This window comes from Cinclus cinclus, chromosome 2, assembly GCF_963662255.1.
Source record: "Cinclus cinclus chromosome 2, bCinCin1.1, whole genome shotgun sequence".
Classification (NCBI taxonomy): Eukaryota; Metazoa; Chordata; class Aves; order Passeriformes; family Cinclidae; genus Cinclus; species Cinclus cinclus.
In genome coordinates this window covers 28,631,561-28,659,353 of record NC_085047.1, presented here as the reverse complement: position 1 = coordinate 28,659,353, position 27,793 = coordinate 28,631,561, and the positions used below count along the sequence as shown (strand labels likewise).

Genomic DNA, 27,793 nt, shown 5'->3' with positions numbered 1-27,793 from the left:
AGACAAAATGTTAACTGTAACCTTTTTGAGTAATTACATCATATCTTCATCTGTGTAGCAGGGAAGCGGAGGACCTGTGGCATATTCTGGGCTAAATTTGTAGGGAATATTTTGCACCTCTGTGTAAGCTAAATGACTCATTTCGGAACCACCAGTTGCTTGAAGGAACCAGAAATTCCTTGTGGCTACGGAGCTACACCCTTCCTCGATGGCACAGCTAACAGAGATCTGTTTGTTAACTTTGAACAAGGGCCACTGTAATTTCGAATCACCTCAATTGCATGGTTTGTGTGACATTCTGCTCTGAAACACCTGTAACAGCATCTGAAACACATATGCGCACGGGGAAATTTCCAAGGCTTCCTCAGGGGGACACAGAGATATCTCTGGAGAGTATTTACAGCGAGGAGCGATAATAGTGAACGAGCAGGAAAATTACGGCGAGGCGAGACGGAAGAGAAGCGATAACGCCAAGAGCAGCTCCCGTGGAATGGGCTGGAGCGGCCAAGGCACTGTTCTAATTAAGGGAGGCGGGAGGAGATATTCCCTGCAGCCCCGAGGGACGGCGCGGGCAGAAGCTGCTCCCTCACAGAAAAACCGAGGGCCACAGGAGCCGCGTTGCCATTCCTGAGGCGGGAGCACAACTCGGGAATGGGAGGAAAGGGAAAAGGAGAGGGAGAGGGGAGGAGAAGGAAGAGGCGGGCGGAGGAGGCCGCGCTCCGTCCCTCCCCTCAGGGCGGGCCGAGTAAAACCGGTCCCGTCGGCGGCGGCGCTCCCGCCCCTTCCCGTGGCTGCGATGTCGCTGCTCCGCCGGCCTTGCCCCCGCACCGCCGCCAGGAAGGGCCCCAGAAAGGCGGCGGCGGTGGCGGCTAAGCGAGACTGGGATGTAAGTGCTCCCCGCTGGCGGGCGGCCTCCGCTGGGAAAAAGGCCCGGGAGTCTCCGTGGCCACTGCCGGGGGAGCTGCCGCCCTCCGGAGGGGCTGCGCCGCGGAAACCCCCAGGGAGCGTGTGGGTTCTTCGGGCGGGCAGACACGCCGTGTGCGAGGGGGACACGGCCCCTGTGGTGTCCTTGGCCCTGGTGGAGGCCAGGCCTCCTGCGTCTCCTGGGGAAAGAGCGCGCTCAGCTTTGGTGGGGGTGTGGTTTTTTGGTGCCGGCCCCGCCGAGGGTGGAACGCTCTGCGGCGCCGTAAAAGTGCACAGCAGTATAGTGGTAGGCTAATTATACTGCAATTTAGAAGTTGTTTGGTGTTGGTTTTTTGTTTGTTTTTTTTTTTAATAAAACTTTTTAAAAGAAAGTTCGCCCTTAGTTACGACTTGTGACGTGTTTCCTGGTTCCTGTTCGCAGAGTACCGTCCACGATTTGACAGTGCACCGTGCAACTCCTGAGGATATTGTAAGTTTAATAGCAGTCACTGCTCTGTCCCTGTGGCTAGGACATTTAGCTGTTTGTCTGACATAAAAATGGCTTACCATGCTTTCGGGGATATTTTCTGCCAATGTTTCGGCTCTTTTTCAAGCTTCTGAACATGTTGGCTCTTTAGCGCTAGTTTTTTGTTTATATCGAGAATCCCCAGGTCTGGCAGTTGGTGTTTTTCAGTTGCTTTTTCCCACTGGGAAGCAGTAGCTGCAGTTTTTATTTCAATAAATTGTGTGCCATCATAAAAGCATAAAAATGTAAATATGTGGAAGGTCATTGATTTAGTTGAAGGACTTAGATCTGCAGGGAAGGATGGAGAGATGTGCTTTGTCTGAGGAGCCTCTAATTCTGGAAAAACTCAATTTTAATGTAAACAATTTAACACAATTTCCTTCTACTGAGTGATCTGTTTGTTGCAAAGTATGTGAATTCTTTGCAATAAACTGATCGTGTGTATTTGCATTTATTTAATTACATTGTATTTATAGGTACTTAAATGTGCAGCTACATTTTCTTGATAGCACTAATTACTGGGATGGAAGAGGCAGTATGAGCTATTATTATAAAGTTTTGACAGGTCAGGATAGATGGTCCAAGTAGCAGAGAAAGGCTTGATTCTACAAGTGTTTGGCTTGATAGCTTCTAGAGACTTTAGCAAGCACCTCACACATTTGATTTCTTTAATTTGTATTTCAACTATATTTCTAATATAGAATCTAATTGTTAAAAGAAGGGAGTCACTATGTATGGTGACTGACAATGGTAAATCAGGAAAATGCATTGTGTCTTTTTATGCACCTTACAGGTGCTAGTGTTTGTGTTTTGCCTCCTTTTACAGCTGAGAAAACTCTTATTGAGTCAGTGGGCAGAGAGAAATTGAGACTTTTCCCACTTGCCTTTGGAGCTGCTTTAAATTTGGCTGGTACTGATGGCGTTTTACACTTGCGGATGTTTATGGGGTTGTCATTCATGCACTGAACATTTTTTATTTTAATTTCACAGTAGTGCCAAAGATAAAATCAGGAAGAGCTCATTAGCTTTGCCCTGCAGATTTTGCTTAAGAGTGATTTTTGAAATTAATTATTTTGTGTTTCTGTAGCTCCGTCGCCAGGAAATACACAAATCAAAAAACAAAGCACTGGCACATCTGGAACTCCAAGAGAAAGCACTGAACAGAAAATGGAAGAAGCAAAAGCAACTGGATGCAAATTCCTTGGAGAAAAGGAAACTGGCTCTGATGCGTGAGGTGAGAGCTAAATTTGCACTTGCAGCCTACTGCAGGTGATTTGCAGCACTACTAGAAAACTGCTCTTGGAAGCCAGAATTGCTCCTCTTGTTGGGTAACTTGATTTCATATGTGCATATGCTCTGTGATTGGAGTAGACTGTGACAAACCAGCTGTTACATAAAATTGAACATTTGACCCAGCTTGCCTGGCTATGCCCTCTGTTATTCTGCAGGCCTTGTTTCATCTGAGCAGGAACTGCTTGCGGAGTTCACCTGTTGTAAATAGTATGTGTATTCTTTGAGTTCTTACTGCCAGCTTGCCTTTTCTTCCTCATGTCTAGCATTTTTCTTTATCACAAACATGAACATTTCTCTATTGGGCGGGACACTGCTTATTTAAAGAGAGAAAGTGCAATGTCAAGGGGCCTGAAAGGGTGAGGCAAGAAGTTGTTAAGGGGAGAAAATTGACACAACAAAGATTGATAAGCTATAGCTGACAAGCTTGTCACCTGAGGATTGAAAAGCTTAGTCTCTCAGCATTCTTACTGTAAATGTATTATTGAATTTGCTTTTGAATATCGAACTGTAGGAGTAAACCCAAGCCTAGTTAACAGAGAGAGTAGTTGTCACTGAAAAGTGGTGGTAGAGCTCCTTTTTTCATGTGGCAGGTTACTCCTTGCAGTGTGTTACGAAAATTAATCTGAAAATTTTGTTTCAGGCCTCTGTACTCGAACAGACTGAGAGTTGTTTGTGCTGGTAAGGAATGATGATGAACAGTGTTCACTCAGCAGTTAAAATAAACATGATCTGATAATTCTGTAAATGTGCAGTGGACTAACCATTAAAAACTTCATTGTTTTGTCTTTTGTCATTTTTCTGAAGTCTCTTTCTGATATCTGAGAACATTCAAGCATAGACAAACAAGTGGAAGTACTTAGAATTGAAGTCAAATTTCTATTTGACCCCTCTTTCTCTGCAATCACAGTAGAATTTTTGTGTTATGGATATTTTGCTAAGCAACCCTCAGACCTGGACTTTTGTTACTTTGGTGCTCTTCTGCCAAGCATATTTCAGCAGAGTATTCAAAAAACACTGTGAACCTCTACATGACTTTCCCTAATACAGCCTTGTTTCAATAATATTTCCATGCAGAAATAAGTTATGTGTCACAAAAGGTAGATTAGATCACGTTTTCTTAAGATTTGGCTGGGTTGCCTGTTATATGACTTAATTATTTTGCAGATGTGAAACTCATTTTGGAATGAGTTTAGGAAATAGTCTTCTAGATTCGTTGCTGTTTCTAATGAAAATGCACAAATCTCAATTCCTCCGGAGTAGTTTTCCCCTTTATAGTTAAGAGATTATTAAGTTTACTCCGTGTCTACTTCTGAATCAGTGAAAAGGAAGACAAAAAGAAATTATGCCAGGCAAGATGAAACAGATCTGTCTGCTGTTTTAAACACTGTCTTATGTGTAGAGAAAAACAAAATAGATAGGACATTTACCATTTTCACCTCTCCCTAGCTTAAATCCTGCTAATTGCCAAGTCCTGTGTTCAGAGTAACTGTGGATACTCTTTGTCTCCCAGTAGAGCACAACCACTGAGAATTGTTTCCTTGTCTCTGTTACCTTGGTGATCTTTTTCTTTTAGTGCTGTTAATGTAACTTTCTAAGCCTCTTGAATCCTGCTTGACTGCAAAAGACTCGGAGACAAAAGCTAAGAAAGTGCTGCTATTAGTGTTGTTTCTCATGTATTTGTGTGTTGAACAGAAAGACATTGCAAAAGAGTTATAAAATGGATAAGCAAAAGTTTAGTATTTTGGGGATTCATCTGCCTAAAAATCGGAATGAAAAGAATAATGAGTTCACTCAGACTTAGAAGTGTGAATGTTTAAGTACCACACTGATTGGTCCTGGAACAATTTATGTTTAAAATAATGTTAGTGCATTGCACCAAAGATTAGAGGTAAATGGACTATTGTAGTAGAGAGGTTTTAGGATGAGTCCAGTTCATTTTACTTTGATAACAATCTGAAACAGGAGGGAAGGTGATTTTTAATGAAATTCATAGGTGATACTAGTAACTGGGACAAAGCACACTGCTCAGTGCATTTGTCCAGGATGTGTAAATGAGCCTAAAGAGGTTACAGGATGATATCACTTTTTCTTGTCATCACAAGCAAATGTGAGCTAATCTACCTTGGAAGCAATGCTCTAAAAATGTTCATAACGTGTTCAGCAGGAGGGTAGAGCCTAGGAACCTGCTGATGCCAAAAAAGATCTAGTGAGGAGGATAAAAACAAACTAATCAAGATAATTTTTGTTGGACTATGTGTATCACTCTACTTTTATTTGCCTTCAGGAAATGAGTCATAAACTTTGACTTCTTTTCTTTCTATATATTTTTCTTCTGATGATTTGGTATAATAACTTTATCTAAAAACCTGCATTGTTTTGATGTCAGATTGCTGAATGGAAAGACTAGATTTGGTTTGTATCAGATGTGAAAATTGAATAGTGGTCTGGAAAAGGAGATACATGAAGTGCTTGAAAGATGAATATTCACTGATTTGCTAAATTACTGTGAGAAGTCTAACTTACTGCAGTGTAATGCAAGCTCAAAAGACTAGGAGAACATGGGAACTCAGATATGTAGAGCTATTTTGTGGCATAACAAAGCACATAGTAAAATAGGGGATTGAGGAGAAGCAAATGAAATGCTGTTGCCTGGATTTTTTTTGTATGAGGCTAAATGCAAGCCAGCAAACTTACCAATGGACATTAAAAAGAACTCTGTGGAAATAACAACATAGAGTACTGTGAAATAATTTCAAAACAGCTTCTTAGGATTCATGGAGGAGCAAAAATTCTGTCAGTTTTCAAATTTTGAGTAGGAAGGCATACATGAGCCTTTACTGTGAGGTCTTCTAAAGTACTCACAGTCTCTGGATCAGTTTGGTGGGCCATGATGAAGTAGCGGTCACTTACATACCTCCTCTTTGATGTTTAAGAGTATCTTATCTTCTCCCCAGGTTTTGGGATATAATTTTACTAATTTTCGATTTCTGGCTTTTGAATGAAGCCAGGAATCATTGAGGAGCTTTACATTGTGCTCTGCTCACAAAGCCCCAGTCAGCCCCATTTGGCTCATGGTAGTTAGATGCCTCTTGCTTTTTACTCCAAGATATCCTTCCTTAGGAGGCACTTGATGTGATGGACTTCAAATACTAGACAGAGACTTTGGGAGAGAGAATTCGAATAGAGAAGCTGCATCTTCTGGAGATTCCCAAAATGTCTTCTGATGCCAGATGTAGTCAGCTGTGCTTACCTCTGCTGGAACTTTTTGTGGTATGTGGCTTAAGTTTTAGGTAGGATTTTCAGGAGGCAAAACTGAGTGAAACAAGTCTGCTTAAACTGGTTTGAATCTCATCAAATAGTACATGTTTTGGGTGTCAGATGTAGGTAAGTGTTCTGTGACTTAACACTGAGATCAAATTATTTGAGGATTTTTTTTTAATTGCTAGATATGTCTTTATTTTGATGAGCATGTCATAAATACCTAGCTTGTGTCAGGCTGTGAGGAGAAGAGGGAGTAAAAGGATTTGTTCTAGAGAGTCAGAGCTGGTGGGTGCCTCAGAATTAATAACTGTTTAATTTTTCTGAAAAAAGTATGAATTCTAGTTACTAAGAATGAAGTATAGTGCTCTGATTGATCTTAGTGCGCAATACCAACTTTGCAAATGTTCTCTTGTTGGCTGTTCTCTTGGTAACTGCTTAGAAGAACTATACCGGAAAAAAATTAAAGAAAAGAATCAGTGTGCTCAGTATAAAGTTTCCCTATGCACTGTGCTTTCAGATTCTGTCTGATCAGTACCATTTGCAAGATGGTCAGGTTATGGCTGTGGCAGATGACTTGCCTGGGGATGCTCCTCGCACACGAACAGGTAGAACATCTCATCTATATGTGGTAGCACATTTACAGTTACCTCCTTGCTTTCCATGCGTAGTCTTGCTTCGCAAAGCATTCTTTTTAACAGCTTTCACCTCATTGTCTAACACATTATGATTGATCCTGTTCATGTTGGATGAAACACAGGTGAGGCTATCACCTTCCGTGGCAGGAGAGAGTGACTGATGGCTGATTATTCCACTGGTGGAATATTGGTCCACTGTGGAATTTCACATCACATTCTCTGAAACACCTCATGCTCACCATTTCACAGCCAAGCTACTGCCCTGTGCAGAGCACCAGTTGGAGCTGCTGCAATAGTTTCTGATTCTCATTGCCATGTGAGCTAACTCTGTTCTTGGATATGATTGAAGGTTTATCAGCAATTCCTGAATGAGGCTTTTCCTTTGCTCAGTTTGACTTGTGGATCCTTGTGCTGCTGGAAGGCAGGACTGGCTGTCTGTATATGAAATCTTAAACCTAGGGGTTTTTCTGTGTAGGCTGCCAATCTCTTTTGTTTCTAGTGATTGTTTGATCCTGCAAGCTGCTTCTGCACAAGTGTATTTATGCAGGTGGGAACGAGAGCTGTTGCCCAGTGTATTAAATTAACCCTATGGTTGGTCTTGGGTTGTTGTTTAAAGTGACATCCCTGTCACCCTTTCATTTAGTGAAGTACAGGAGCTTGATTTTCAGTACAAAGTACTGCAATATAAGTACAGACCAAGCCCTCTGTGTTCTTCCCTGTGTTGTTTAATTCCTCTAGGTTTCCCTAATGTAACAGTGGCTCCTAACTGTGACCTAGAATCATCTCAAGGACCCATTGTACATAAAAGTCATCCTCCCAGTCAGCTTTCCATCCTTAGTGGATCTGTCGTGGATTCCCAGGTGATGTATATTTTGTTCCGTACATGCATGGTCTGTGGCTTTTTTGTTTGCACAAAATAAGACTATTCAAAGATAAGAGTTTCCAAGCAGAACTAAATTGGTTTTTGTTGATAACATTCATAGGAGACAAGGTTGAATGGAGGTGCATTTCTTTTGTGAGACTCTGGGAATTGTGATTTTTTTGATTTAACCCTCAGATATGAGAAACAAGCATCATTAGGTTTTGTAGAAGCTCTCTCACATTAGCATACCCTCCCTTTTAAATTTTGGAATTCTCAGGAACAGTACAATGTGATTATAGTCTAAGAGAAGAACTTCTGTGTCACTTACTAATTGCTACATTTCAGAATATGTCTCTAATTTACCAGTTATGTCTGGATATATGGGACACAACCATTTATATCCCAGTTCATTCCACAGCCTTGATGAATCATACAAGTTTAACTTTTAATATTTTCCATTATTTTACATTTGTTCAGATTTGTTGTAAGTAATTTTAAAATTGTTCAAAATTTAATTTAGTTTGCCTTTGTGTTCTGTTTTCTTTTAATAACATATTGTATCAGGAATGCTCAACAGGGTTTGAGAACAAGCATAAGATGCTCCCAGAAAACTTCTCTCTGATGAAGACCAAACAGGCTGTTGGGAGCAAAAGTAATGGTGTCATATTCCCATGGTTCTCCCATTTCCTACTATCTTGAAAAAATACCTGTAATTTGGGTTGTGGTACTTCTATGTTAGAAGTGTTATTTTGGTGTGGCATTTGTTTTTCAGTTTTTATAGTATGAGGGGTGAACTGCAGCACCTTTGTAAGCTGTGTCACTGGATTCATGCTGCAGGATAAGCTGAAATTTTTAAAAGAAAAGTGTACTGATTGTCTGCCAAGCTTCTGTGAGTTCTTATGTACCTACAGAAATCACAGTTAAAGGTTGTCTGGTGAAACCTACCCAGAGGCTCAGAAACCTGGTGATTTGAGGAGCCCTAATTCCAAAATTTGTTGTTTGTATTTAGTTATAAATGTAGTACACAGGATTGTATTTTGTTCTGGTTGCATTTTACACACAGACTATAAATATAATTTTGCAGGTTTCATTATGAAGTTGTTTAGCTTGTAATGTCAAATGACTGAAATTTTACAAATGCTATGGATTCAGGTTCTTTTTCATATTTTGCCTGCTGTATCTCTGTTTTTGGTACAGCCTTAACAGCTTTTATTTTACCGTCTAGTTTGCATGGGTTTTCATATTTAATATAAATCATACAAAGAAAATACTGGTTATTGAATTAGTCACTTTCTGTGTTACTTTCAGAGACAATTGTCAGTATCAGTATTTCTTAGGTACTAAAGTCCTCCAGAACTTCCTACAAAGGAGTGTGGTTCTGGGAATTTTTTTCTGTGTGCTGTATTTATTTTAAGTATGTTTTGGAGGGGAAGACTAAAACAAATGTTTTTGGTTTCTTTCTTGAAACAATTCCATAAAATTGGTCTCTGACTTCTTCTGAATTCTGTTTTGTTTTCTTTGTTGTCTCTTGAAAAGGCTCTGAATGAAGAGGAGGAGGAAGCATTATTAGAAGATGGACATCATGACGTTTTGGGTTTCAAATCCAACATCAATTCTGACAGGTCAGTACAAATATATCTATTCAGGTTTCCACGTGCTTGACACTGGAAACAGGTGTAGTTAAAAGGGTGTTGAATGGTTATAGTTAAGGTAGGTCTCATGTTTCCCTTTGCCCTCCTTTCCTGATTTCAGAATTTCAGGGAAAGGCCTTTTGTTCTAACATTGAGACTGAGAATGAAAGTGAGCATGGAACTCACCTGAGCAATTGCAGATAATTTTAGGAACTCTATCAGGACAGATAATCTGGAATCATGCCATTTTCCTGTTACAATTCACTGCTGTTCTTGTTTTGAGTGTAGGCTACTTCGGTTGTTGAGAGAAGAAGATTCTTTGGTGAATTCTCAGTTATGGGTTGAAAAGGATATGAGAAAAACCACCTTATCACAGGAACCAAATATGCTTTGGACTCCAACAACTATTTCTCCTTCATTGGATCGGTCAGGTGAGATTTGCCAAATCACAGCAAGGTAGTTGGGCTATTCATAGGATCCCATCTGGAATTCCTTTCCTGGGTGGGGGTGAGAGAGAAATGTATGCTAATTTGGCTCAGATGTATTTCCAGAATAAAAAGCCAGCTCTTATTATAAAATTGCTCTAGAAAATACTGCTATTAAGAACATGCTGAAATATTTCACATGTGCTTTTTTTTGTTTGTGTTTAAATCAGCCCTCAATGCTACCAGTGTAATCAAGAGAGCCCATTCAAGACTTCGGAATGAAGATGAAGAAGAGTCTATAGACTCCAGTGACATTGTGAGACAAGTGCTGAACCCAAACTCGAGGAAACAAAAGCAAATTGCAGCAAAGAGTTTAGTACTTTCAAAAATAAAATACCCCTTGTCCAAGATCCTTAATGTCATAAGAAAATGTGGGTTGAAAGGGATTTTTGGAAGTCATTGCTGGGCTAATACCAAGGTTTGAGGAGGGGATCCTTGAGTCTTGAGCATGGCTAAGGCTGGATGTTCCACAGCTCCTTGTCTAGTGTATTTGCAGTGTTCTGCACGTTCATTGGCAAAGCCAAGTTCATAGGAATCTGGGAACCATAAAAAGAGCCCTTTGATGCTCTCTATTATCTTGCTAGTCATGGAGTTCTCTCCTGTGCAGGACTTATCTAGTTTTGATCCAGCTGTGTGTTCTGTGCTGCACAGATTAAGGATGCGTTTCAGTCCCCATATTGTACACGTTTGTGTGAGGGAGCTGACATCAGTGACAAGCTGTAACATGAAAGGAGAGTTGCTTGCTGAGTATGAGAAAGCTGATGTTTTTCATTAGCCAACTATTTCCATGCATTTAACTTGAAGGGAGAAAAGTACAAACAGGTGTGTCCAAGATAAAAGCATCAAACAGTTGTCCTTGAGAGGTACTACTGTGGCAGCAGAAAATGTGTTTTTTGAGGATCTGAAAATAGCTGGAATGACTGGAGGATATACTTTGATGGTCTGTTTCATCTTATGGCAAGAGAGGGCATTTCCTTTGATTTACTTCAATAAATAATGCAATTTCATTGTTACTGCAAAGATCTCTATGCAAGTTGAAATTGCAATGACCTTTTTTTCTTCTCCTTCAGTGAAAAGAAAGCAAGCTGCACAGAACTCTGCTAGACAGAAGAGAGGTGATTCTCCAGCTAATTTAATCCAGTCTGACCTTCAGAGGGACAACAAACCCAGCCTAGGTGTTCTCAACCATATGATCCAGGAAGTAGAGTGTGAACTGGAGGAATATGAGCGGTGTACAGGTCGTGAGGTCCAAAAAAAAGAGAGAAGTGAAGGCCTGTCTGGGTTTACTCTGTCACTAGTGAACGCTCTCTGTCGTTTGATGCGCTACCTCAAAGAGGTGAGAGACTTAGAACTGCTCCTGGAAAGTGAATGAAGAAGGGTGTAAAATTATTTTACAGATGTGAACTTTGGTATTCTCTGGCTTCCAATCATTTTACATTGAACTCTGATTATCATTGCTTACTACTAGGTTGGCATGCAATTAGGAGTTAAAACTTGTGGTTTGTCGGGAACTGGTTTCTTAGGAATTGGTATCCATAGTGAAAATGGAGGAGTTGACTGCAGTGATAGTCTCTAAGAGCAGAAAATAGCAACTGAAATAATTTAGAATTTGTTACTTACATATACTCAGAGTTGTAACAAGGTAATAACTACAGCATTGTTTACAAATTCATTTTCTTCCTTTGCCTCCCAAAGGTGATGCTATTGTCACCAGAGCAGTGGACCCAAATCCCCTATATTCCTTGAGAGATTCCTTATCCTCTTTTACTATCCGTAGCAGAACCTTTACCTTAAGCAAGAATGATCTGAAGTGCTCACAGTAACAGTGCACAGCTGGGAATTAATGGAGTTCCATAAAGAAGACCACCTGTGTGCCACATACAAGCTTTTCTTTAAAAAGGGGGAAGAAAAGTGACTTCTAGTTCATCTGTATCCCAGAGCTATAAAGGGGCAGCACTGCCTCACAGATTCATTTGGACTATGTGACATTTTAAACCAGATTGTGACAGTTCCTGCATTCTTAATAGTTGCAGCAGACTATATTATCTAAGTACTAAAGCTGTATTTTATAGCAAAGGTAATAGATCTCTCATGAATGTGGATCTGTCTTATTTTGGTTCTTTTTCAGATTGTGTAGTTGAAAGGGGGAAACCCATCTTCTTTGAAAATTCTATTATTTTTTTTTCTTACCAGATGTGTAATAACTTAATCCTTGTATTACTCTGTATTTAATCTGTATGGGAGAATTTACTTTGATTAAGTCCTGGAAGCAAATAGTACATAATCAATCCAAATGTGAAAAGCAACTGCTATCAGAAGATGGACTTCAGCTCAGAAAGCCTTAGGTTTTAAACATGTTAATAATGCTTGGTCTTTGTTAAAATTGTAGTACCAAGGCAGGGATTTAAATTTGGTTCTTTTGCAGTTACAAAGAAGCATCTTAGAATTTCAGTAGAATATTTTGTGCTTGTTAGGAATACATCAATTTAATCTCATCCAGTTCATGTTACAAATGTAATTGCAGTCATAATCCTGTTTAAATTGTCTTTAATTTTTCTACAGAAATTACTTATTCCTGAGCCTCAGATTTCTTTCAAAGCTACTCCCATAACTTTTCCTGTATTTCCTTTCCATCCTTCCAGAACTTGATTATTGCTGGCAGAATTGTCTGCCACACTCATAAATTTACTACCTAAATTCTTAAGTAGCAATATGAAGAAGTCACCCAAGCTGCATAATGTGATTAATTGTATTCAGGCTTGCTTAATAGATACTGCATTCATAATCTAAAGTGACTTTTTTCCTTTTCAGGGAGGTTTCATTACAATTAGAATTTGAGAATTTGCTGGGAAGAAGCCCCGCTTGTCTTGAGTGTTTCATATAATCTGGTCTCTGTGATACCAGACATAAATCAAGCACTTGTGTGCACCATCTGTCTTGCCTAGCTAGCAGAGTTAGCAAAATTCCAATGCCTAAATTATAACTGCTAGTGCTTTTTGAGAAAATGACTTTGCAGGGGATATTTAGAAAGCCCCTCATTTTATTTAGATAGTCAGTCTTCATGAGGTTTCAAAACTTTTAGAGATTCCCTTTCTCTCCTTCCAGTTTTGCTGCAGAAAATCAGGATTGCAATAAAGAATGTTGACTAATTTAGTCTCAAGTGTATCTAAAAAGTAGGAAGAGAAACTTGAATTCAGGAATCTTCCATGAAAGTTTTTATTAAGTGATTAACAAACCAACACCTTTAAAAAGGAAGTAGTGAATACAGATGAGGCTAGAGAAAAAGAGGAAAAAAAACTTCTAAAACGTTTTTAAAACTATATGAAATTCTTAAAGGGAAATGGCTAATTCTGACTTGGTTTCTAAACTAATCTTTAGATCACCTCCAAATGTTAGAATTAATCATTTGCTTCTCACCCCCATTCTGGTAATAAAGCTGTTTCTTTGCCAGATCCACATGATGTATGTGTGAGTATGGACATATTCCCTGAATCTGTGCTGGTCTGTTCTCCCTATCTGATGCAGCTCTTGTAAAGCTCACGAGGTTAGAGCCACACATGGCAGTGGGCTGGGATGAAAATACATCTTTCATGGTATGCCAGACCTAAATCCTACCTGGGGATAGGAATGGATGTTAACCCTGATGTTTTCCCTATGCATAAGGTAGAGCTGCTTGGAAGCTTTTCCTTCAAGACTAGGTTAGTGCTGTGTAGGATTAGTAGATATAGTGTGATCTAAGGCATCCAGAAGCTTCATCACTGCTACAAGGGTAGAAGTGGCTTCTTTTGTGCTTTGATTTCTGAAAAGAGAGGACCAGGTACAGGATTTTTTTTAATCCGTTTTCTGAGCCAGCATGCTTCACTTGGATCAATACAAAACCCCCTGTTCTCTCTAGCTGGAAGTGAAACAGAAAATGGATGGCTTGCCTCTCATATACTTAAGGGAGGTGTATCTGCCTGTCTTTGTGTCTAGTGGCAGTATCTGTAAATCAGTCTCAAAAATACTGATTTTTTTCATTCATTTCATGTGGATGCAGAGCTGTTTGATCATCATACTTTTGAGACCCTGTAGAACTTTTTCTCTCTGATGGAAAATATCAGAAAGCAAGTACTTTCTCCTTTACTTAGTCAAATTTGTCTTCGTTAATTAATTAGGGATACTAAAGATTAGACACAAGTAGCATGGGATGCTGACAAGCATCAGCACACCTGGAATTATTTGATTCCTGCATGAAGATTTAGTGACTTAAAAAACTGTATCTGCAGAGAAAACACTTTTAGTTACATCCTGTAAAAGCTGTAAAGGTGGAAGAACAAGGATGTGTAGGATTCCCTACAGTGTCTTGGAGGAACAAAGACAAATAATAAGCTCTCTGACAGTTCTCAAGCCCTGGCAATTTGATTTTGTTGTGAAAATAATGAAGTTTAGCAGCAGTGGGAAAAGCTGTTGCATTATCATGTCATAATTACTCATTCTTGTTTTCAAATATGAGTCCATATTGGTTTACAGTAAGTTTTCAATTTTTTCCTTCTTTAGACTGAAATGCAGCTGCATAAGAAAGAAGTGATGAGTCAGCAGCAGCAGGACATGTTGAATGAACACAGAGAACTGATAGATGCTCTGACTGCTGAAGTTCTTCAAGTAAGGGAAGAAAACATTACTATGCAGGTACTGAGCCCCCATTGTTCCTTACCCATCAGGATTATGTGTTAGAATTCTGAGTTCTGTTGCAAATGTGGGGGAGATGCATTGTCTCATGTTCTGGAGATTTTTAACAATAAACAAAGTGATAAAATTGAATGAGGAGCACAAGAATTACAGTAGCAGGTATGGGTATGAAATGTTTGGAAAGTCATTAGTTTATTTAACTTCAAAGCCTGAGAAAGTGCTGGTTCTGTGAAACTGAGCTTTACTTTATCCATCTAAAAGTTTAGGCATCTTCCTTCACACTTCTGTTCTGTTTACACTACTGGAGCAATGAATAGATGTAATACTACATTTTCCTTTTTTTAGTTTGCTGTGGAGGTAGATTTGATCAATGGCTATATTTAGAAGTGGTGCAATTAAGAGACCTTAGAGAGGAAGTGATGTCATGAGTAAGGAAAGGCAAAACAAATTATTTATAAATGAGAAATATGGAGACAATAATATTTAATCTTCACTGGAATACTACAGAATCATGCAGTAGAATTAAGAGGCCAAATTTTTTCCCAGTACTGCTTGTAGTATATAATTTTCTAATTTATGTTTGTAGAACACAAATTTCTGTAATTCTGTGTATGGTTTTTTTTCCTCCTTTAGAAGAAGCTTCAGCAATACATGACAGTAACAGATCAAAAGCTGATGTGTCTCACACAAGCATTTAAAGGCCTCCCTTTGGTAGAACATCAAAGAGAACAAAGTCCAAAACATTTTGGAATGGCAAGCAGAGGCCCAGCAAACAGCCAAGGTGTGTGCATAAATGTGTGAAGGATGAAACAGGAGTTGTTAGTTTATCCCTGTATTGGAAAATCTGGTATTTAGTAAACGTCTGCTTGCACAAGTACCTCTTGCATGAGTGTGAATGTCACTTCTGTATTCTGCTGTGAGCACAAATAAAGGAGAGTAGCTTTTCCCCATTGAGGTGGCTTCCAAAGTCAGTTTCATTCTGAGGGTCCTAAGAAACCCCAAAAAATCAAACCCAACAGAGTCAGGATCTCAGTTTCCTGTTCCTGAGCACCCTGACAGTCTAAGGCTGGTCCTTCCATAAGACACTGGAGGTCGCTGCTGGCCAGAACAGCAGCAGCTGAGGCCTGGAACCAACCAGTCAGAGAGGTCTGTCACTTGGTGTTTGTGACTTTATGTGAGAGATGAGTGGTGTGTGACATGGAGACTGGCTAAGCTGAGCCAGTAGACTAGTGTCCAGACTAACCAAACATGACTCAACTTGTACTGTTCACCACCTTTCACCACTGAGTTTTCTCCCAGATGTCTTTCCTGATCAGTTGTTTAAATGCATTGCTTTTGCTCCCAAGGTCAGTAACTTCTTGTGAATCCCAAGATTTCTTGGAGTTACTCATATTCCATAGTTAAGTGTTGGTTTTGTGAATCTTTCTGTAGCTAAAAGCTTTCTTCCTGGAAGAATTTTCTTCTTGGAAAGAAGCCATATATCAGATCCTTTTTTTTTCTGTGCTTTACCCAGGCCTAGTAAAAGCAAACAAAAAGAGATCAACCCCAAAATATAAAATCCAAACAGTCAGAAGAACACCCCTCAGAAAAACCCCAACCTAACACCCAAATCTTCACATTCAACGATTCTGCAGCACTAGAATTTAAATATTCTTTTCTTAGTTCAATAGAGAAGAATAACTACTTTTTTTTTAACTGAGGAATTGTCTCATTTGAATTAAATTATAATAAGATCAGCTGAGCTCAAAAAAGCCTTGAATTATTTTTTACACCATTGTTGCCATTAAATTTATAATATGGGGCACTAAGACAAGTGCATAAGTCTGATTTTTGTCGAGAACGTTGCCAAATGCAGCTCAAATAACTGTTGAAGTCATGGGTCTGTAGTCTTGTGTGTGAGCTATAAACAGATCTCCTGAAATTCTGAGGCTTTGTGTAAGGATTCTTCTTGCTCTTATGGCCAGTAAAGATTTATAATTTGCTTGAATGAAAGAATTCTGTACCTGGGCGTCAGAAGAAAAGTAGGAGCATGCGTGGAACATACTCTAGTCTGTCTTTTCAGGTATCTGAACGTAAGAATTGTTATTAATATTTTTCCTACACTGCAGTTTCACTATAAATAACTTTGTTCCTTTTTGTTTTGTTTTGTTCATTTGTTTAACTTCTATCCCTGCTTTGTCTTTTTCTTTAGAAAAACCTGATTTGACCTACTCTGAGCCCAAGACTGATGCAGGCAATAAGGAAAATCCGCTGAAATTTCCACAGGAAGCGCTTTCTTTCACGTTTCACCCACGGCCAGGTGCCTCAGGTGACATGAGATCTGGTAGAAGTTTTCCAGCTCACATCCTGCAGCCAGCTGTGCTGTTGTCACCACCGCAGCAGAAGAGCAGTCAAGGATTATCTTCCCTCCAGAATGGTGAGAGCTCTCTGACTGAAGTAGACTTAAGAGTGTGTGTTGTGTGTTATGGTTTCAATCTCTCACTACCTTTGAAAATTATTTTCCATGGAAGATTTTTAATCTGTATGTCTAGATTTACTGGCCCTATAGCTGAAATATCCTACTGCTGCACCCAGGTATATGTTTCTTTTGTTACTGTGCCTGTTGCTAGACAGCCTTTATACTTCCCGTTTTCTGTCTCCTCGCAGCAGTCCTGTCAGTGGCAATCCAGACTGACATTTTTATTTTGTGCTCATTTTGGTTATCATATCTGTGTGATTGCTAAAGCACTTTGTTGATGACGTACAGCACATAATTTCAGATTTCCATCTGCTGATGGTGTAATCCAGCCCCCCTCACCTTTAATGGTCAGACCACTGAAGCCTGGAACTTCTCTGTTTCTACAATGTGTGTTGCAGATACACCAGGATATTTGTAGGCTGTGTGCTCCTGCTTTGAGCCAATCTTCCCAGCAAAGGGGTTTTTGGAAGCTGTTGGAGCCAGGTTCCCATTGAGTTTCATTTAATATGCAGGAAATGATTGAGGAAATTTTGGGTGAAATTATGTGGTGCCTGATAACCAGGTAGCTCAGTCTTGTCTCAGTATCCGTAGGCTTTACAAGTTTTTTAGGTTGGTGGCTCAATTCTGGTTCATGGGAGGCAGAAGGTTCATCAGGGTGATTAGGGAAGGTGTTTCTCATTTATCCTTACTGAAGGGAGCAGAAGGAAGTGCACTGTGATTCTAAAAGCAAGCTGTTTCCTGCTGTAATTGTCACTGTAAGCACATGCATCCCACTGAAACATGCCAGGGCCCTGGATAATGCCCTTGTTGAGAGGCAGATAATTACAGCTATGGCCAGCTTGATGGTGGCTGACTAGAAAGAGGGTACAGGACTGGGCTTTGGGGTTTTCTTCCTTTTTCTTCCCTTCCAGCTGTGTTGTTTTGTAAGCCTTTTCCAAGTCAGAAAAATGACTAGAAGTCCTTTTGATTTTTAAGGAGTTGGCTGGGCAATTGGAAGTGCGTATCTAATTCAGCCACTTGGTGAGCTGCTGTGCTGTGAGGAGGTACATAAATGATGTGCAGGAAATGAACCAAAGGTCTTGCTCTACAAAAGAGCAATGTCTGGTTTCAGTCCCATTCAGAGCTGTCAGATGTCTTCTGTCATTTGAAACAGCAGTGCCAAACTATTCCAAGATTTCTCTAGAATGTACTGTTACTCTTAAGACTGATGCTAAATGGACCAACAAGTGTTAAACTTTATGAATGTTTCAGTGTGCTCAAAGATTCATAAAACACACTTCAGTGTAAATTTTTAAGTGTTCATCTCTGCTCAAGAGGCAAAAACTAAAGCTTTTGAAGGAATGAGCAATTTGGTGTATGAAGCGTAGAAAATCTGGTTTTGGTCACAAAAGTCAAGTTGGACTTAGAATGTAGCACCAGATAGTGCTGTAGCTGTAGTCATGTCTCTGTGGTGTGTTATCTCTTTGCTGATGATGACCACAAAAAAATAGTTGACTACTGTTGTTGGCCACTGTGCTTCCTCTTTAAGGGGCTAAGTAGTTAATTATCATGCCAAAAATCTTGTCTCTTTTTTTGTCTTAGTATTCTGAAAGTTTTGTTAATAACCCAATATAAATACCAGAACTGAAATAAAAACTTAGTTTATCAGGTAAGGTATTTGAATTTTGGAAAATGGAGGACTAAGAAGTAGTATTTGATCTGTCAGCTAAGAAATTCAAAACAATTTTTCTTCTTAGTGACTTCTCTGTCAATCTCTAATTAAATCATTTAAATGTAAGACTGTTTGCACTAGGAAATACTCACCTGGTGAGTTCTTACAGCAGGATATTGTATAGAGTGGTTTTGATCAGTACCGTAACACCATTCAGGCCAGATGTTACAATTCAAATTCCTGCTTATTAGTAACCTGATGCAATCAAGTCACTGTTAGTTTCCTTAGTGAAGATCGCGTGTTACTTTCTTTGCTGTTCCTTTATTTTGTGTTTGTAGTGTTTGCAGCCATTGCCCAGTCCACTGAAAGAGAGCCATGCAAGGAAAGGAGCTTACCTTCCTCCCTAAGGACACAGAGCACAACTGAGCAAAACTTCCTCATCCCTCAAAGGCAACCAATTCCTCCTGCAGATGAAGATTTGGAGAGTTCCCATGAGAAAATCTCTCTGTCCTGCCCAGATGGCACTGGAAGAAACAGCACAGCTGAAGAGTTCCTTCAAAATGGTGATCTGCTGGGACAGATAGCAGAGCTCACACGGCAGAATGCTCTCATTAAAGCTCAACTGAGCAAATTCAGAGGTGTCCCGGGAGACAAAAGTGATCATCTACATCAGCCAGATGTAGATCAGCCGGATTCTCGTCCAGACTCTTCACAAGGACAGGTTGGAATTTAACAGAAGAGGAAGGCTGTATCTCCTTTCTGCTGATCTGCTTTCCCGTAGTTTACTGGTGCTTCTTTTTTCTTTCATGTTGTCAGTTACTGTTTGTTTGCTTGGAGACTTGTGATTCTTTTTTTTTTTAATTATTCCATAAGCAGATCAGCAGTAGTTTCTCATATTGGGCCTATGTTGTACATGGGTTCTGAAGAGTATGCAGCACATTTCTAAGGTTATGCTTCAAAAGAAGGTGGTGGTGAAATGTGATCCAAGCTCTTGTAGTTGCATACTATTAGTGGTGAAAGCACTGCAGCAACCCACAGCTTCTTGTCAATGCATATTTATGCATTTTAAATAAATAAATTTATGCATTTTAAATATGCATAAATGCATATTTAAAGCCATTACATCTCTCTTCTTCTACTCTGACCCAAAAGCAGATGAGGTTCAAGTTAGTGCAAATACATCTTTTGCAAATATTTGATCATAGTGTACATGCTTGTTGGGTCTGTCTTGTCAGTCCTCTTCTGTGGAAATCCCAGAGAAAAGAGAGACCTTGAAGGCTTCAGTTTAAGAGGAAAAAAATTTACCTCCAACTAGTTACTTAGTAGGATACCTGTGTGTGAAGTTAACATCACAAAAACATCCCTCCCCTTGCTATGGTCTTTTGATCTATCACAGTGGCAGATTGACTGTTAAATTAAGGATCCTGAAGATTTTTAATTTCTTCATTTTAATGTAGGCTGAGAGTGTTGTAACTTTCCACACTGGGTTATGTTGTGTAATATTTAGTCATTTGGTTGTACAAGATGATGCAAACTCTTTAGTAAGTGTTGTTTTTGTGGAAGCAATTCGTGAGAGGGAGGGGAAGAGCAATCAAAACCTGGCTTAAAGATGAGGACACTTCTGCTAGAAACCTGCTTTTGCTTCATTACATCCTCCTGAATATGTGTCTGATTAACTATATTCTTAATTGTAGTTAATTGATGGATGTTTATTGTTTTTATTGGTTTGGGTTTTTTTTTTTTACTCAAATTACATGGACAACAGCTATATTTTTCCTACTGGAGGGAAGACCAGTATGAAATACAGTAATGTTTAATCAGTTGAGGGCTTAGATACAGGACAGTAAAAGGGCCACAGAATCAAATTTTTCAAGAAATGCTACATAATTATGTTCACTTTCAGTTTGAAAACTAAATGCATAGAAGTACTTAAAATATATTGTATGCCCTCCTTGAGGGTGAAAATTGTAAATTTTTCATTGGAAGTAATTATTCCATTATCTAAGTAGAGTCATCTCATGGTATCAAAGAGTTTGGAGGAAAGAATAGTGGAGCTGAATCGCCAGAGTACAGAAGCACGGGACAAACTCTTGCAGTTGATAGAGCAGCAGAAATCAGCTGCTTCTGACATGGTCCCTTCAATGCTGTCTCCTGTTGCAACCCTATCCCTGAATTACACTGGTAAGTACCTAGCTTCAGGAGAAACAAGAACTGGTAAGACAGTGTTCTTCTCCTTTGAAGAGTCCTTATCTTATTGCATTAGTGATTGTGGTCAGCAGTACACTTGCTGTTAATGACTCTGTGGTACAAACACTCCTTACTTCAGAGAGCTAAAAATGTATCTGCTGAAGTTATCTTCTTAGTAATTAGTTTGCTGCAAATATTGTGCTTCTTGTTAAACCTGCTCTTTGCTATGTTCTTGTCTGAAGAACAGGTGCTACATTTGGACATTAGTAGGAACTTCTTCATAGAAGGGGTTGTAAGGCATTGGAACGGACTGCACAGAGAGGTGGTGAAGTCACCATCCCTGGAGGTGCTTAAGGAAAGACTGGATGTGGCACACAGTGCCTTGGTCTGTTTGACAAGGTGGTGTTCAAAGGTTGGAGTTGATCTCGGATCTGTCCTTTTCAACTTAACTGGTTCTGTGATAGTCTCTGGTGGGCACCACTGGGCTTTTTTATCAGTCCTCTATCATGCAGAATCTTGGGTGAAAAAGACTAAAGTATTTACATCAGGCTTCTTAAAGTCATGGCAGAATGGTCATCCTATTCTCAACCACATTATAGTTTTTGCCTTTTGGGCACTTCTTCCATCAGGCTGTCTTGCTCAGTTACTGCCCATGGTAATAGGAAGGAATAACTGGAGCTTCCAGTCATGTAAAGAGGTAAATTAGCTTGGGGAGTATACTTGCTGGTTCAAGATTCATAGATTAGCTGCTGTATGTAACTATAAAAAAAATTATATTGCAGGAGGTCACGGCTGCTTTATCTTTTCATGGAGTCATTGTCATTATGAGCAGAACTGCATGTGACCATGTACACATGCTCTGTGTGGGACACCTGTCCTTTTCCCTTGTGAAACCACAGAGGATGCATAAAGGGGGAAGGACTTGGAGAGAGGAAGGAGGGGGAGGAGGGACCAGTGTGTGGGCATTTGCATGCAGGTGCCTACACAGTGACTCCTGGGTTGGGTCATAACACTTTCAATGCTTGTTTGGCTGTTGTAGCATAAATTCAGCATGGTAAGTAAAATCTTAAAGGAACAGGGGTGAGAGATCAGAAATCTCTAAGCCTCTAATTACAAAAAGCACAGAAAATTTAACCGTGGAAGAACCATTCTATATAGGTGAGCATTGTCTGTAGTTGCTCTGAGTCTGTATTTTCATTTTCAGTCATTTTCAGAAAGTGGATGCGAGGTTGATGTTTAACCTGATATTTTATTTCTGGTCTGTATATCTGTGCAATTGGGAAGAGGTGGTGATGCCTCTGGAAAGATGGTATAACAGACTGAATTTTGTGCCATGTTGCTGTGTTCTCATCAGAATCAAGCAATTATTTATTGCCTAGAAAATGCAAGGAGGACAGTTGAAGTCCCTGTTCCTGTGGCAGTGGCTGTGGACAGCTCCAAGGATGTCAGTGTTCCCCATGCCAGTATGACCAGTATAAGAAGGTAATAGTTCACCCTTTACTATTTCATATTTGTAGTATCTTAATAACCCATGCAGCAGAAATTGAACACGATGGAGAAATTGCCATGTGTTTTTTTGGCTTTGTGGATTTTCCCTTACTTTCTCACATTAAGCTCTGTGAGTGGGACATAGGTCTAATAGCTTTTTCACAACTTCCTTTGTATTTAAAATACCTGCAGTCTGACACAAGACAGATGACACGTGTTGTTGAAGGCTGCTGATGAGGAGTCCTAATTTAGGATCAGAGATAATATTCTAGTAGTCACTTCCATTTTTCACTTTTTCAGTCTTATTTTGAATATTTCCAGGTCTACAGGAGACTCCGGCAAACCTTGTTCACCTTTAAGTGCCACATCAGAAAGTGCCAAATTAACTTCTGTCAGCCAAAGACCAAAGGTGAGACTGAAAAGTCTTCAGCCAGAAAATTTTAATTTGTTGTCATAAAAGGAAAAATATTATCATCAGATGGATAAAGGGAGGAGAGCTCTAGCTTGTTGTAAATATGCCAAGGCTATTTTTAATCAATTTGTGGCAGGTTGGATTACAGACAATTGGTAAGAAGAGACCTGAGAACTAGTGACATTCATTATTTTCTGCCACAGAATTATTTGCCAGCAAGCAACCCTTTTCTCTTATGGCATCTTTGTGTGTTAGAATTGGAAACCTTTGGAAGTCTTTCCTTGGTGTCTCCAGAGAATCTCAAGTCATTGTTATGATGTACTGGTGAAGCCACAGTTAACAGGCAAGCAAGTTCTTACCTAGCTGTTGCACAAGTCAGTTGCTGAAGGATGAATAAATCCAAATTTAAAGAGAAAGCCCCAGTCTAGATTTCTGACTCATGATGTGCAAAGAAAAGGATAGTCTGCAGTGGCATGCTTTCATAGGGAGATCTGCAGTGGTGCAGACTTCTAAATCAGTCACAAGAGCTGTTTATAGGCTTCAAAGCAACCTTGAGAACATATTAATAACCTATTTCCTGGTGTCCAAAATAACCTAAATAAGTACTCATAAAGAGAAGTGAGTTAGGGTCCAGGATTTCCTGTCCTTACAGGAAACTAAACATCCCTAGAAGGGAAATTTGAAATTATTGAGGTATATGTGTCTTGAAGTAGGTGGTGTGATTCCTTCCATGGTGCCAAATGCAGACAGCAATCCTACCACAAGTCTATGGGAAATTTATTGTATATGAACTCAACTGGTTTCTTCTTTTACAGGTAGAAAAGCAAAAAGAAGAAGGATGGTTTGCATTGTCAATGCACGTTATATAAAGGAGGCTGAGCTCAAGTCCTGTATTTTAAAAATATTTTTAATGAACTATAAATAAATCACAATCTCTCTTTCTACAGATGTACAGTTTAATTCTGAAGTGTTTTCATGTCAGTGCTGTTAGTGTGGAAGGGTCCATGTGCTTATTGTTTTTGTGCCCTACAGAGCAGTCTAGGGAAGCCCTGGGAATGAGTTTGAGCTGGACATGCTGCTGTAACCTTATACCTTTTCACAAAAAAAATCTTTCATGAGGTTGTAAACTCAGGCTGCTGGAGCACCTTGAGACTTGTTAGATACGCTGAAGGTAGGAGGTTTTAGAAATTGCCTGTGAAACTTTCTGGAGTGTTTATTTGCACAAGATATGGGAATAAAATGTCAGGAGGAACTAAGATGAGGGAAGAAGGTACCCATGTTGAAAAGAAACCTGGAGATTAGGAAGCCATTCTGTTTCTGGTGGATAAGGATTTGCATCAAGAAGAATTTATTCCTTCTGTTATTTACAGTTCCTCCCAAAAGTTGTTTTTTCTGTACAGTTAACATGTTAGAGATGGCGTCTGGACTGGAGGATTGCTTTAAAAAAATCTAATATTTTTATAGTAATATAAAGTGACTATTTGAAGTTGGAATCAGAATCTTTATTTGCTATGTACTGAAGTATATGCTCTTTGATATAACAGAAGACTGATACTTATAATTGTATTAAGCTGGTTTGCTGTGCATTTATGTAATATCCTAATGACCATGTTTCTTATATTGGTTTTATTTGACTTTTTAAAGTAGTCATTATTTTATTAATAATGATTACCTATAAAATTTAAGACTGTGAGAAAATGCTTTATTATCTGTTCCTTATCTTGTAGTAAACCTTGCCTAAAACATTTATGGTGGAGATCTAGAAAATGGAAATAATTTGCAAGTCTGGGAAAAAAACACAACTGCAAGTATCAAAACCAGACTTGTTTTTTTTTTTAACTGTGAAATTTCCTCCTAAAGATAGCGATAGGGTGGAGCCATCCTCTGTCCTTTCAGTCAGTTCAGTTTCAGGAGAATGGAGAAAATATGAGGGTTTTTTTCTGTTTTGTTTTGTCTTTTGTAAAGAAAGGATTCTTCTAAACAGATGTAGAAAATCAAAAAATGTGGGATTCAGAAGAGGATCTGTTCGAATGTTCATTGACCTATTCATTGATCTGTTCAAATACTCCATGGCGTTTTTTTCCAGTGTTAACTTTGGGAAGCGAATAAGGTTTACATTTCCATATATTGTGAAATAACAGTTAAAATTGCTTGGAAGAAATCTCTCAACTCATAAAGAGGCGGGAAAGCCACAGTTGGGATAGGAACTACATAACCACAGTGCCCCAGGTTAATGCTGTTGCCTCTGCTAATGTTTGCTACAAATGCTCTGTAATTAATCTGAGAATTCCTTTTAGGATACAGGATTGGGATTAATCCTTTGAATAGTCTATTTTCTTTAACTTGGAAGTCTCTAGGTGGGAGGGACACTTCCACTCCAGATGTCTCCAGTCACCTCCCACCACCTCCTCCACAGCCTGTGGTCCAAGCTGGGGTCATGCAGTGTTCCATGGCATGGAAGTGTGTTTGCTGGAATGCTGAAGGCTAGTAAAGCTCAAAGTAGTGCCTGAGAAACTGCTAGTGCCATGAGTTTTACAGGAGAGTTGTTTTTTTGTCCATTCTTGACCAAGAAACAAACTGCAGCTGTTGCTAGAATTCGACTCACCAACTCAAGCTTTGCTGCCTGATAAGCAGGATGGCCTGTACCTGTCTGAAACAAAATGCTGACTCTCACTAGATTGACACCTGCTTCTGCAGGGAGCTAGTCTTCTTGCACACCTGTTGCAGGCAATCACATTTTGAATTTCTTTGTACATATATGCATAAAAGTATGCTTGGTCAGGCCTCATAGTGACCACGAGTCTCATCAAAGTGAATTCCCTGTTCTTGCTGCCCTGCAGCAAGGCCTCTATCTCAGTGAAATACCCTACCATAATATCCTTCTGTCTCATTGCCTTCCCAGCAATGAAGGGAAAGAAATAAATACCAACTCCATTTGTCTTCTCAGCATGAGTATTAAGTGGGCATAGCACCAAACCTGACAGTTCAAGAAGTGATTGGACAATACTCTCGGGTGGTTCTTAGGGCTGTCCTGTGCAGTGCCAGGAGTTGGAATTCAATGCTCCTTGTTGGTCCCTTCCGCCTCTAAGTAGTCAGTGATTCTATGATCTTTTGCATGTAGAAACTTAGAGCCTTTCAGATTATTTCCCTCTCTCAAATGTGGCTGAAGGGAACCTGAAAAAGATCAAGGGCCTGGTATCACAAAGAACTTGCTTCCTTAGACAAGCCTCCTTAGAAAAATCCAGTTTCATCTTCCCTTCAGAAAATGTAGGCAGGATTCAGGAGAGATTAAAAAGAATATATATAGCAGCAGAAAGCTGAAAGTGGCAGCAGGTGGCTGGAAAGCTGCAGGGAGGCTGGGAAAGCAGGAATGTCTAGTCAGAAGCCGCAGCAACAAGGGCAAATCTGCAAAAAGCCTGCAGCTGCTTCAGTCTTTAAAGAGCTGCTGCCAGCTGAAAGGGATAATGCTTGACCACTTCAAACTCCATGTTTCCTGTCACAAATCTGGAGGACAAGAGAGATCCACACATTACTTTTGCTGCTTTCTTTGTTTCAATTGTTGCCACGTTTCCATGCCCTATCCACTTCCTGTTTGCTACTTCAGGGTCACGCCGAGCCCATGTGTGATGATTGTGTGCCTTCCATTAGTCAGTGAGTGGCAGAGGTTTAGGCTGCCAGGTGTGCTGTTCGACTGCCTTCCTCCTTCACCTCTCCCATGTCACACTGCAGTGGCTGAAGTCCTGCTAGAGCACAACTTTGATGTGTGAGCAGCAGCTGAACAAAACGTACTTTTGAGTCCCATGTGCAAATGAAGGTACATGGGCTTATGTCAAATGAGGTAACTTGAGATTCAGCTTTGTTTTGTCTCCAAAGCTCAACACGAGCCTGAAGACAAAAAGCAAATTTAAAAGAGAGTGTGTGTATGTGCAAAGGGAGATATTTAGTAGTGAAGGTGTTTCTCTGAAGAGTGAGTTGCCTTAGGAATGCTAATCAGTGAGAAATCCCAGGACAGAAGTCCTTTCTCTGTCCCAAGTGGTGTTCCCAAACAGGAGATCAGTGTTGTCCTTCTGCTTCACCCATGTGCCATCAGCTTGCAGAAATTTTGTCATGTGAGATTTGGGCTTGGGGCAATTTGCTTGTGTGAATTTTGAGGCCCAGTACAAGTAAATGTCAAATGGTGCCTCCTTTAAAACATGTCTGCTTTTAAGCTAAAAAAGAAGCTACTTAGTTTAGATGTTGGGAAGAAATTCTTTTACTCGGAATGTGGTGAGTCCATGGGCACCAGGCTGGATGCAGAAGTGAGGGCTGCAGATGATGCCAGCCTCTGTGCCTTACAGAAATGCTCCTCTCAGCAGTCAAATGCCACATAATTTCAAATGCACATTTAGCTGAATGAAGGAGAGATTCTGCCTAAACTGGGAGGTGTTTGCAAATGCTTTGTTGGCATTTCTGGATGAGGTTGATATAAAGGGGAAGAGCTGTCAGATGCGTAGGTGGAAACAAGTAACTGCATCAAGTACTCCCAGACCAAGCCTGTCAGCTCTGCCACATTCAGAGAAGTCTGTGAAACAGTAGCTCCCAGGGCTGACAAATTCACAGCAAAACTGGACTTGTTGGTCAACAGGAAAGAAGTCACAAGTATGGTCTACTCGTCTTTCCTTTGTAAACTCCCCAAATAAGTCATTTCCCACACTCCTCTGGTTGCCATTATGCTAAGCTCTGGCACTTTGGCAAGTTCTCAGAGTTCTGTCAACAAGTCATATTGGGACTTTTCTTCAGTCCTGGTTACTAATGACTTCCATTTCATCACTTTTTCAGTTTATTTGTTTCTTATGGCAGCATATCCAGAAGCAACTCCCTAAAACTATCATAGTAAATATGGACAGGAAGGCATGAGGCATCCAATTCAAAATTTCATAAATGGGCTGTACCCACGCTGCTCACAGTGTCTCGGAAGGAAATTGTGCTTTAAAGATTTTTTTGAACATGCTATAAAAAGTTTTACCAATCTTAAGAAAAATATGAATGGGAAAGCAGCATAAAGCTTTCCCCAGGAGAAGCTAGTTAGGAGATACAATAGAAATATTAGTCAGAAGTCCTTAACGAGAAGGAAATAAATCTTCCATATCTCAGTGTAATGATGTGGTGCTTAATGATAGGAAATGAGAAACAGATAAACAGGGAAAAAAAGGAAGGAGCTGGCAGTGAAAGTACAGTGGGGAAGGAACAGATCACCCAGAGCAGCTACTCTGGGAGGCTCTGATAGACATCATTAACAATAGGGGCAGGAAAACAAGTTTAACAGAGGACTTCATTTCAAGTAAATCTTGGGT

General features: G+C 39.8%; 1 protein-coding gene across 1 annotated transcript; it reads left to right on the top strand.

Moving 5' to 3' along the window:
* The first annotated feature begins 583 nt into the window (after window positions 1-583).
* On the top strand, window positions 584-24,147 carry SPICE1 (spindle and centriole associated protein 1). The gene is made up of 17 exons (XM_062515515.1): window positions 584-886; window positions 1,346-1,393; window positions 2,517-2,663; window positions 6,501-6,588; window positions 7,357-7,478; window positions 9,017-9,102; window positions 9,400-9,542; window positions 9,767-9,907; window positions 10,667-10,932; window positions 14,133-14,264; window positions 14,898-15,045; window positions 16,456-16,680; window positions 18,712-19,094; window positions 20,383-20,554; window positions 21,940-22,042; window positions 22,370-22,457; window positions 23,276-24,147. Exons 1-17 carry the CDS (start codon window positions 797-799, stop codon window positions 23,327-23,329), a joined length of 2,436 nt encoding a protein of 811 aa, XP_062371499.1. The 5' UTR covers window positions 584-796; the 3' UTR covers window positions 23,330-24,147.
* The last annotated feature ends 3,646 nt before the right edge of the window (window positions 24,148-27,793 follow it).